Here is a 13,004-nt window from a genome sequence, read left to right as displayed (position 1 = left end):
TGATAGATTGCAGCCGCCGGCTGCTGCAGGAGATGAGCGCCCGTGGGCGTGTCCCGAGGCGCGCTCCGCGGGGCTCACTGAGGAATGCGCAGCGGCATGCGCTTGCGCCGTGACAAAAACACTGACGTGAAATTAATACTGGCTTCAAGTATAAACACCTTTTAGGGCGCAACAACACAGACAGAACAAAATTCCGCTTCATGGAAAAGACTACTTTCTGACAAGACAACACATTGTACTCAATCAATCAATCAATCAATGTTTATTTATATAGCCCTAAATCACGAGTGTCTCAAAGGGCTGCACAAGCCACAACGACATCCTCAGCTCAGATCCCACATCAGGGCAAGGAAAAACTCAACCCAATGGGACAATAAGAAACCTTAGAGGGGACCGCAGATGGACGTCGAGTGGATCTAGCATAATATTGTGAGAGTCCAGTCCATAGTGGATCTAACATAATAGTGAGAGTCCAGTCCATAGTGGGGCCAGCAGGAAACCATCCCGAGCGGAGACAGGTCAGCAGTGCAGAGACGTCCCCAACCGATGCACAGGCGAGCGGTCCACCCCGGGTCCCGACTTTGGACAGCCAGCGCTTCATCCGTGACCACCGAACCTGTGCCCCCCCTCCACAAAGGACAGGGGGGCAGAGCAGAAAAGAAACGGCAGATCAACTGGTCTAATAGGGGGGTCTATTTAAAGGCTAGAGCAGGGGTCGGGAACCTTTTTGGCTGAGAGAGCCATGAAAGCTAAATATTTTAAAATGTATTTCCGTGAGAGCCACATCATATTTTTTAACACTGAATACAACTAAATGCGGGCAGCACGGTGGAAGAGGGGTTAGTGCATCTGCCTCACAATACGAAGGTCCGGGGTTCGATCCTGCGCTCGGGATCTTTCTGTGTGGAGTTTGCATGTTCTCCCCGTGACTGCGTGGGTTCCCTCCAGGTACTCCGGCTTCGTCCCACCTCCAAAGACATGCACCTGGGGATAGGTTGATTGGCAACACTAAATTGGCCCTAGTGTGTGAATGTGCGTGTGAATGTTGTCTGTCTATCTGTGTTGGCCCTGCAATGAGGTGGCGACTTGTCCAGGATGTACACCGCCTACCGCCCTCTTCAGCTGAGATAGGCTCCAGCGACCCCCCGCCACCCAAGAAAGGGACAAGCGGTAGGAAATGAATGGATGGATAGACAACTAAATGCGTGCATTTTTTAAGTAAGACCAACATTTTTAGAGCATAATAAGTCTCTAATTATTTGTAATAACATTGTTATTTCTTGAACAGGTGCGGTAGAAAACGGATGGATGGATTAAAATGCATGAGAATGTTTTATATTTTGAACGTTATTTTTAACATTGTGATTACCAGCCGAATTATTCTTTACTTATCGTGTTAAGCAATGTCAGCTAAGATTTATCTGAGAGCCAGATGCAGTCATCAAAAGAGCCACATCTGGCTCTAGAGCCATAGGTTCCCTACCCCTGGGCTAGAGTATACAAATGAGTTTTAAGATGGGACTTAAATGCTTCTACTGAGGTAGCATCTCTAACTGTTACCGGGAGGGCATTCCAGAGCACTGGAGCCCGAATAGAAAACGCACTATAGCCCGCAGACTTTTTTTGGGCTCTGGGAATCACTAATAAGCCGGAGTTCTTTGAACGCAGATTTCTTGCCGGGACATATGGTACAATACAATCAGCCAGATAGGCTGGAGCTAGACCGTGTAGTATTTTATACGTAAGTAGTAAAACCTTAAAGTCGCATCTTAAGTGCACAGGAAGCCAGTGCAGGTGAGCCAGTATAGGCGTAATATGATCAAACTTTCTTGTTCTTGTCAAAAGTCTAGCAGCCGCATTTTGTACCAATTGTAATCTTTTAATGCTAGACATAGGGAGACCCGAAAATAATACGTTACAGTAGTCGAGACGAGACGTAACAAACGCATGAATAATGATCTCAGCGTCGCTAGTGGATAAAATAGAACGAATTTTAGCGATATTACGGAAATGAAAGAAGGCCGTTTTAGTAACACTCTTAATGTGTGACTCAAACGAGAGAGTTGGGTCGAAGATAATACCCAAATTCCAGTGACGTGCGGCGAGGTTCATGGCTGGTGAGGCACTGACTTCATCACAGTCAGATTTACAAACATATGAACCCTAAAAAGTATCTTATTCACCATTTGATTGGCAGCAGTTAACGGGTTATGTTTAAAAGCTCATACCAGCATTCTTCCCTGCTTGGCACTCAGCATCAAGGGTTGGAATTGGGGATATAAATCACCAAAAATTATTCCTGGGCGCGGCACCGCTGCTGCCCACTGCTCCCCTCACCTCCCAGGGGGTGATCAAGGGATGGGTCAAATGCAGAGGACAAATTTCACCACACCTAGTGTGTGTGTGTGACAATCATTGGTACTTTAACTTAACTTTAACTTTACACATACAAACTGTAGCACACAAAAAAATCACATTTAATTAAAAAAAACGTTATTATGGTCTTACCTTTACTTATAAGTGTGGGAACAGTGGTGTTCGTGTTGGAGGAGTTGTGAATGAATGAAATATGAAATCCGTGCTGCAGTCTGCAGGTGTACCTAATGTTGTGTCCCTGCAGTCGTTCACGCTCCTCCGGCGCGAGCATTGTTGTTTTTGCACTTTTTGGGCTTCTTGTTAAGTGAGTTTTTTTGGGTGGATTCGGTCTTGCACGTGGAGGTTTTGGGTGTGGGCTTTGGTTGGTGTGGCGCTCCCGTCGGGGGGTGAATTCTGCACCTGCATTAACCGGCACCAGGAGGCGGGATTACGCGAGCCTCAGCCAGTGCGTCTTCGCAGCAGTTTTATGATTGCTCAGCACAAGAAATACGTTACACACATACAGTTGTTGACAAAATACACTGTACAATATATACCTCAGCTAACTAAACTATGGAAATGTATAATATAATTCATATAGCAATACAGTCTCACTGCACATCAGGCCAGCAGTTAGCCGAGTCCGCAATCCATGTTGAGGCACTGAGTGACGTGCCTCAACTGGCTGCTGATCACCGCACCGTCTCTTCTCAGTATTTGAACGGCAAATGTGAAAATTCAGCGATTTTGAATAAAAATATTCTAAAACTGGTGAAGTTAAATGGAAAATAACTTTATAGTATAATCACTGAATACATATAACAATTTAATAGATTTTTTTTCTTTTTACATTTTTTTTCTTTCCATGAAAAAGGAGGCAGGTGAGGCAGGGCCTCACCTGCCTCCGGTGACCGCACGTCACTGCCAGATTCTTTACCGAGTCGTCTTGTGTAATTGTTTGGTTGTCAAATGTTAAGGTGGTATTATTAAATAGATGTTGGTGTCTAGCAGGACCGATAATCAGCATTTTCGTTTTCTTGGCGTTGAGTTGCAAAAAGTTAGCGGCCATCCATTGTTTAATTTCATTTAGACACTATTTACACTATTGCCATCTAACGTCTTAGAATTGCAACTTCATTCAAAGTCTACTATATAATACTTGCAAATGGGGCGGTATAGCTCGGTTGGTAGAGCAGCCGTGCCAGCAACTTGAGGGTTGCAGGTTCGATCCCCGCTTCCACCATCCTAGTCACTGCTGTTGTGTCCTTGGGCAAGACACTTTACCCACCTGCTCCCAGTGCCACCCACACTGGTTTAAATGTAACTTAGATATTGGGTTTCACAATGTAAAGCGCTTTGAGTCACTTGAGAAAAAGCGGTATATAAATATAATTCACTTCAATTCACTTCAAATGAGACTTGGAAGTGTTAGAAAACAAAATATAACAACGAAACAGCACAGTTATCACTATCAGCTCAGTTGTTATTGTCAGCTCACTGTTAAATGTTAAATAATGAAAATAGATTTGCATTAACATTTATTAACACATGACACAGTGGAAATGGGAAATGTACCCATCCCGAGTCATTACACAGGTTGAGAATCTTAAGTATTGAAGGAGTTCAGCAGTTCCAGGAAACTGAAACCAATTGTTTATACAAAGTCACATATTAGGCCGAGACAGCGGACTTATAAAAAAACAAGGACTTCAGCTTTATTGCATATTTTTGGGTCACACATCTCAAAAGCTATTTTCGAGTGGTAGTTTAGTAGATGTTATTATTTCCTCCTGTGGCTCCTTTGCACACAAAAAGATCTTAAATATGACAATGAGCTCCCAATTGCTTCTGATGAGTTTCCTCCTGTCATCAGGGTTCCTGTTCTGTGATGTGTGTGTGTGTGTGTGTGTGTGTGTGTGTGTGTGTGTGTGTGTGTGTGTGTGTGTGTGTGTGTGTGTGTGTGTGTGTGTGTGTGTGTGTGTGTGTGTGTGCACATGAATAGATGTATGATGTAACTTGTGCACTGTTAAGGTGGAGAAGCTCTATTCATCCCATTTACATTTGATGAATTATGATCACATTGTAATCCATTTTTTATCGGTGTTGAAATGATGTCACGTTAACGCGCTCGGAGGAGGTCGAATTTAACTTAAAGCAAAAATGTGGGCATGTTTCTGCTATGTTTTAGTATTACTATTTAATGAAGTCTAATTTAGTTAGCACATTTCCAAACATGTTGATGATGACAAATGTCGTTTGCATTAGTGTGTTTTACACGTGCATCCGTTCTTTCACCCACTCTTCATCTCCTGCTAGGCAATAGCTTTATGATTATATTATATCTATTTATAGCTAGATTCAAACATTTCAAATAATATACTAGTACCGGTACTTCATTTTTACGTTTTCTCCAATATGTAAATTAGGTAGTTAATAGTAAACTACGAGCATGATAAACGCTGTTTTAGACCATATTAGTTTATTACATTTAGTATGTGCTATATGCTTTATTTCTATTAGAAATGAGGAGTATGCTGTCTTCTTTATGAAGTGTGGTGGATGAAGCCTTATTTTGCCAACTGCTTCTAATATAGTAGTTGACTTTAAACTAGAGCCAGAACTGCAATCTATTTGTGGTGGTGGGTTGCAAGATGCTGTCATGGTCTAATTTGCAAAATCCCGCCTGCAATGCGGTTTTATTCGATGGCAGACCACACAGGTGTTACAATATATACCATCACCTACTTTATGGAGTTATAAGGACATACTACATTCACGGACAGTCTCATTATAATGTGGTTATGAGCATGGGTGGACAATAACGTCTATTCATTGTGGTCCAGATTTATTTGTTGCGACTCACCCCAAATTAGTGTTGTCCCAATAGTTTGGTACCGGTACCGATACTAAAATTATTGCTATAGTTTTCGGTACTTTTCGATTCTTTTCTAAATAAAGGGTACCACAAAAAAATGGCATTATTGGCTTTATTTTAACAAAAAATCTTACGGTACATTAAACATATGTTTCTTATTGCAAGTTTGTCCTTAAATAAAATAGTGAACATACTAGACAACTTGTCTTTTAGTAGTAAGTAAACAAACAAAGGCTCCTAATTAATCTGCTGACGTATGCAGTAACATATTGTGTCATTTATCATTCAATTATTTTGTCAATATTATTAAGGACAAGTGGTAGAAAATGAATTATTAATCCACTTGTTCATTTACTGTTAATATCTGCTTACTTTCTCTTTTAACATGTTCTATATACACTTTTGTTAAAATATAATAATCACTTATTCTTCTGTTGTTTGATACCTTACATTAGTTTTGGATGATACCACAAATTTGGGTATCAATCCGATACCAAGTCGTTACAGGATCATACAATGGTCATATTCAAAGTCCTCATGTGCCCAGGGACATATTTCCTGAGTTTATGAACAAAATATAAATAAATAAAAAATGAAAGAAGATTTTGTGATGCCAAAAAAAATATCGACGTAATCATTGTAGAATCGACTAGATACGCTCCTGTAGTTTGGTATCATTACAGTGGATGTTAGGTGTAGATCCACCTGTTTGTTTACATTTTGACGCCGGTGAGCTACGGTGTGTAGTGAAACATATTTAGCTATTCCTCGTCTTGCAGGGATGATACTTGTAAGAAACGTACTTTATTTGTCGCCATGGAGGCGAGGATTAGTGATTTAGAAGTAGCTAAAACACTGCCGACTGGTGCTGAACTTTAGCCGCTAGCTAGCCAGCCATGTCTTAAAGCAGCTCTTCCTGAGGGCGTTTTAGTGTTATAACTTCACCTTTATCGTTAGTTTTTAAGCCAAAATGCGTCCGTTCTCCCTTGTCTGTCTACACACTGTGTCTGCTTGTAAGTACTCAGTGATTGTGTGCTGCCGAACATGCTCGTCTGCTTGTAAACCAGCAATGTCATGACTTGACGGGGGGGCTGGTGGACCGGTACTTTTCAGAGGCGGTATAGTACCGAATATGATTCATAAAGTGTTTATGAGCAAACAGGTGTCTTCAAATCCATACATTGTGTTTATGAAAACACAAAAAGACACATGTTCCATCACCCTTTGGTCAGACAGCAATATATACTTAGCCTGCTAAAAATGACAATGACAAATAGCCCCCTGTCTTACATGTGAAAGTACTGATTGTGGTGTGTGTGTGTGTGTGTGTGTGTGTGTGTGTGTGTGTGTGTGTGTGTGTGTGTGTGTGTGTGTGTGTGTGTGTGTGTGTGTGTGTGTGTGTGTGTGTGTGTGTGTGTGTGTGTGATGTTTGAGAAGATAGCTGCTTCTTTCAAGCACTGTGCAATTAGAGCGTATAATTGTAGGTGTGGTCTGTGTGCAGTGAGCATGAATTTGTCAGGCAGTCTCTGCTTGCTGCAGGTCTCAGCAATTAAGCTTTCACTTTGTCGCCGTCACCGCAGAGCTGCTATTCAAAAAAAAAAAAAAAAAGCAATGGGTGATTTTCTGCTTCGAGTGTTGATTGACTGATGCTGATTACAAATCACACAAGCTTTATTATATTTCATCATATGTGTGATAAAGGGTGTTATTTTGTGCAAAAATTATATATATATATATATATATATATATATATATATATATATATATATTGGGGCTGCAACTAACGATTAATTTGGTAATCGATTAATCTGTCGATTATTACTTCGATTAATCGATTGATATTCGGATAAAAGAGACAAACTACATTTCTATCCTATCCAGTATTTTATTGGGGGAAAAAAACAGCATACTGGCACCATACTTATTTTGATTATTGTTTCTCAGCTGTTTGTAAATGTTGCAGTTTATAAATAAAGGTTTATTAAAAAAAATTAAAACAATTTTAAAAAAAGCCTATGCGCATAGCATAGATCCAACGAATCGATGACTAAATTAATCGGCAACTATTTTTATAATCGATTTTAATCGATTAGTTGTTGCAGCCCTAATATATATATATATATATATATATATATATATATATATATATATATATATATATATATATATATACAGTTGCGATGAAATGGACATCACATGGACAAAGATAAGACCTTCTGGAGGAAAGTTCTGTGGTCAGATGAAACAAAAATTGAGCTGTTTGGCCACAATACGCTCCGGGCCTGTTTTGCTGCCAATGGAACTGGTGCTTTACAGAGAGTAAATGGGACAATGAAAAAGGAGGATTACCTCCAAATTCTTCAGGACAACCTAAATTCATCAGCCCGGAGGTTGGGTCTTGGGCGCAGTTGGGTGTTCCAACAGGACAATGACCCCAAACACACATCAAAAGGGGTAAAAGAATGGCTAAATCAGGCTAAAATTAAGGTTTTAGAATGGCCTTCCCAAAGTCCTGACTTAAACGTGCGGACAATGCTGAAGAAACAAGTCCATGTCAGAAAACCAACAAATTTAGCTGAACTGCACCCATTTTGTCAAGAGGAATGGTCAAAAATTCAAGCAGAAGCTTGTGGATGGCTACCAAAAGCACCTTATTGCAGTGAAACTTGCCAAGGGACATGTAACCAAATATTAACATTGCTGTATGTATACTTTTGACCCAGCACATTCGGTCACATTTTCAGTAGACCCATAATAAATTCATAAAAGAACCAAACTTCATGAATATTTTTTGTGACAAACAAGTATGTGCTCTATCACAAAAAAATAAGAGTTGTAGAAATTATTGGAAACTCAAGACAGCCATGACATGATGTTCTTTACAAGTGTATGTCAACTTTTGATCGCGACTGTATATGTATATAGTGATATATATTTGTGTGCTTCTACCCAGGTTACCAGTGCCAAGGGCTGACCCAGTGGACCCACAGGACTTAGAAGACAGTGATTCAGGACCTCCCATGGACCATGCTCCCTGACAATGGACGTTCTGGTATTGTGTCTTTGCCTCGGATGTCAGTGAAATGACCTTTGAAGCAACTTTGGCGAGCTGAAGTGGGCTAGAAACCTCCTGTCCACATTGAAATGTCTCTCGCCCTATTAACTTTGCTTAATGGAAACACTGAAGTTCTCTGCCATCGATTACAATCTGGCCATATTTCCGCTGCCAGTTGGATCCAGGTGAGCCCGGCGGACTCGTTGAGGAAGGAGTCCATTAGGACTGGAGTTTTCAAAGCTTATTTTTATATGTTGTGAAAAAAGAAGATCTAACTTTTTATACTCTTATCTCTTCCTGCTGCCTAAATGTTTTTGTTTTTTTCTTTACTTCCCATCTGTGTTCCCTCCCAGATTCATAGTGCACTTGCATTTGTATGCAAATGCTTTTAGGACCAACATGGAGAGCATTTTGACACTTATTGATTTAGAGAGCTTTATGAGTCGGGCAAAAATCAAACCGTAATTTAGGTTTTGTCAAAGACCTCTTCCGCCGTATCAGCTGCGTGTGGACCGCTCATATAACGACTCATCACTCCCGGCCGATCCACAGTGACAAATTTACACACTTTCCACCTTGACCCGTTTATGCACGGCTCTCAGCAAGTCAGTCTGTATCAGCAGATGGTTTTTAATGCGATTGTTTCTCCTGTCATAAATTCTGTGGTGAAGGCTTGTGAAATGTGGGCCATGCATGACAACATGACAACACCGATGCACTCAATGCGGTGACATTACTTTCAAAAGAAAGATAGGAGACTGATTCCCACGTTTATATCTTGCCTATTTTTGCCTTGAATCTAGGAATAAACAGGGAATCGATGTCGAGGATGACATCTATTGGAACACGTTAAGAACAACGTCTTATACTGTTTCTGAAAAGTATCTGAATAGTGTTTTTCCATGTAGCTTTGGTGTGTTTGACGGGATACATCTGGAAAGAAATACCGTATAAGTCCACTCTCCAAGGTGAATGCTGCACAATATTAATTACTAGGGATGTCCGACATCCGATATTGTCCAACTCTTTAATTACCGATACCGATATCAACCGATATATACAGTCGTGGAATTAACACATTATTATGCCTAATTTGGACAACCAGGTATGGTGAAGATAAGGTACTTTTTAAAAATAATAATAAAATAAGATAAATAAATTAAAAACATTTTCTTGAATAAGAAAGAAAGTAAAACTATATAAAAACAGTTACATAGAAACTAGTAATTAATGAAAATGAGTAAAATTAACTGTTAAAGGTTAGTACTAGGGCTTCACGGCCTCACAATACGAAGGTCCTGAGTAGTCTTGGGTTCAATCCCGGGCTCGGGATCTTTCTGTGTGGAGTTTGCATGTCCTCCCCGTGACTGCGTGGGTTCCCTCCGGGTACTCCGGCTTCCTCCCACTTCCAAAGACATGCACCTGGGGATAAGTTGATTGGCAACACTAAATTGGCCCTAGTGTGTGGATGTGAGTGTGAATGTTGTCTGTCTATCTGTGTTGGACCTGCGATGAGGTGGCGAATTGTCCAGGGTGTACCCCGCCTTCCGCCCGATTGTAGCTGAGATAGGCTCCAGCGCCCCCCGCGACCCCAAAGGGGAATAAGCGGTAGAAAATGGATGGATGGATGGAGGTTAGTACTATGAGTGGACCAGCAGCATGCACAATCATGTGTGCTTACGGACTGTATCCCTTGCAGACTGTATTGATATATATTGATATATAATGTAGGAACCAGAATATTAATAACAGAAAGAAACAACCCTTTTGTGTGAATGAGTGTAAATGGGGGAGGAAGGTTTTTTGGGTTGGTGCACTAATTGTAAGTGTATCTTGTGTTTTTTATGTTGATTTAATAAAAAAAAAACCATACCGATAATTTCCGATATTACATTTTAACGCATTTATCCCTATTAATTACTTACGAGCTTCATTGGTTCTGTGACGGGGCTCTTAATTCAAAACGCGCGTACTGTATCTCTCCCATCGAAATGAATTTAAATCAATTTAATCAGTGCTTGACCCAACCCCCTTAAAACAGCACACTTTTAACATGTAACATGCCTTTTAAAAAGAAAACCAAACTTTTTGATAATAAATATTGCATAAAGAGGGAAAACAATAGAAATTACGACACACAACTACAATAGTTTTATGAAATAATGTAATAATGATGCACAGCATTTATCTTAGAGCAGGGGTCGGGAACCTTTTTGGCTGAGAGAGCCATGAAAGCGAAATATTTAAAAATGTATTTCCGTGAGAGCCGTATAATATTTTTTAACAATGAATACACTAAATGCGTGCATTTTTAAGTAAGACCAACATTTTTAGAGTATAATAAGTCTCTTATCTTACCATTAATGCGACTTCTGGTGCTGCATGGTTTTGCTGATGCCTTTGTAGTCTGGTTGATACGTGATACTGTGATTACCAGCGAAATTATTCATTACTCATCGTGTTAAGCAGCGTCAGCTAAGATTTATCTGAGAGCCAGATGCGGTCATCAAAAGAGCCACATCTGGCTCTAGAGCCATAGGTTCCCTACCCCTGCCTTAGAGAGTGGTTTCTACGGTATTTCCTCCCAGCTGCTTTGTCGTCAAACACGCCATTAGCAGCTTTTCCATAATTTCATGGATAAATGTCCGCCATTGAGACATTGTTTTAACATTCTTTGCTGGCGTTAGACTCATTCTGCCTCAGTTTGTTGCAGACTGGCAGTGATACGCCTAAATTGAAACGCTCAGTCATGTTTATGATGATTTCTTTCTTTACTTTAATCAGTATCATCCACTTCTTATTTTCAGCTCTGTCCTTCTCACTCACGTTCTTCCTTCCCATGGTCGGAAAACAAAGCGCATGTTTGTGTGCATCTTCAGCTATAAGGCCAGATGTTTTAGTCGGTTATTACAAGGTTCACTGTGACATTTGCTACGCCAACTCATGGCAAGAATCCTTTTAATTTAAATTGTTGCTTGCATCTTAAAGCATAACAATTAGCCGAAAGACAGCTCTTATCTCAAAGCAAAAGTTGGGACACTCTTAAGTTGAGGTACCACTGCATAAAACGACTGTAGTAGTACATTCTGTTGTATGCTGTTATACAATATTTATATTCCAAAATGTTGTTTTTCTTTTTAAAAGGTGTGTTACATGTTAAAATTGTGCTGTTTTTTGAGGGGAAACATTGATTAAATTAAATAATTTCAATGGGAGACATTGATTTGAGATACAAATGTTTTGAGTTGATATCTTTTACACAGAACCAATTAAGCTCCTAAATTGAGGTTTTACTGTATTGTAGGAACAGCTTTGCGAGGTACAGTAGTTGGAGACAAGAATGTGGATGCGGTTCTGCTGCTGAATCATTAGACTTTTTCAAGATCCAAGCAGCAAAGCCTCCAGATAGGAAAGGGAATTTGAGAATAGGGAAGAAAGGATAGTGATTGACTCAGAGATTATCTTCTTCACTACAGAGGCGTCTTCTGTCTACACTCACAACGAGCCAAAACCTTCTTTCATCAACTCAAATTGACAATTAGAAAGCCCCTGAACCACCTGTCTTTTTCTGCCGGACCTTCTCTGTTCCTGAAACGGTCCACTGAATAAAGAATGCTTTCTCAGCAGGTCTAGTTCTGCCTGCATTGACCCGCAAAAAGTCATTAATCCAGTGGTCACTCCGACTGACTGACTCTCTTATTAGCTCTCTTTACACATAAATGGATGTAATCGTCTGTCACACACACTATTAGATGAGCTATTTTCAGAATGTCATTCATGTATTACTGGTTACTTTCCTTTAACAAAGATGATCATTTTGTAAAGTGAAATACTTTGTTCTGGTGAAAGTAACTCCACGGTGACACAGAAGCAGAAGCAATGTAAATGTTTTATCTTGATTGTACACTTTTCTATATTTTGTATCTAAATATGTCATTTTAAAGGTTGACTTTTATCATTGTCTAGGAACTACTGATTAAAAATAGGCGTCTGGCTAACTCTGGCATAATAACATACCTGTAAGTGTTTATTAAAATACACTGTTCCTGTATCAAATAAATTAAACACAAAACAATAAAAGTACAGATTTTTTGCATTCAATTAACCGATATTATATCATATTTTATTTACTACACAAAAAGCACAAAATCTATGGTGGTAAAATAACTGTATGGTTATGGTACGAGTATATTTCGAACATGCATACTCGGGGTATGCATGGGTATATTCATGCAGGGGTATATTCATATCCGAATCGCCATTCTTATTTATTCTGATTCTGAATTAATTCATACTTTGAAACAGTTAATTGATTTTTTTTTTGATTTTTTTTTCTGGAAACAGTTTTTAAAAGTCGTTCTTTGGCCATCTCTATGCTTACTTGCTGCACATTTTTAATCAGCAGCCAAGAGGAGCTTTTGTAACCTGTAATCGGTTTTGAAAATATTTGAGGATAATGTTCATACCAAATGATTTATTGCAAGAATCGGTTTGAATCGAGAATCAATTCTGAATCAAATAGTCACCCAACGAATCGAAATAAATTTGAATAATGAGTTGTTGTAAAATTCACATTTCTCGTGCATACAGTTACAATATGGTACATCACCTGTTCCCAGTTTCACATGGTTTTTATAAGAAAGACAGTAAGATTGACAAGACACATGCAATATGTAAAGAATGCCGACAAACCTAGCTACACACATGGAGAGACGGCAC

The 13,004-nt window shown here is 39.6% G+C and overlaps 1 protein-coding gene across 2 annotated transcripts in view; it reads left to right on the top strand.

Moving 5' to 3' along the window:
* Positions 1–12,369, top strand: part of trim44 (tripartite motif containing 44) — a 163,276-nt gene extending 150,907 nt beyond the window's left edge. The window contains exon 6 of one of the 2 annotated variants that reach the window (XM_061969972.1): positions 8,184–12,369. In XM_061969972.1, the coding sequence (XP_061825956.1) occupies positions 8,184–8,268 (85 nt within the window). In that variant the 3' untranslated portion in view covers positions 8,269–12,369. The remainder of the gene's footprint in view (positions 1–8,183) is intronic. The other variant, XM_061969975.1, reaches the window with a different exon arrangement.
* The last annotated feature ends 635 nt before the right edge of the window (positions 12,370–13,004 follow it).

Source organism: Nerophis lumbriciformis, linkage group LG10, assembly GCF_033978685.3.
Source record: "Nerophis lumbriciformis linkage group LG10, RoL_Nlum_v2.1, whole genome shotgun sequence".
Classification (NCBI taxonomy): domain Eukaryota; kingdom Metazoa; phylum Chordata; class Actinopteri; order Syngnathiformes; family Syngnathidae; genus Nerophis; species Nerophis lumbriciformis.
This window is presented reverse-complemented; position numbering and strand designations above follow the sequence as displayed.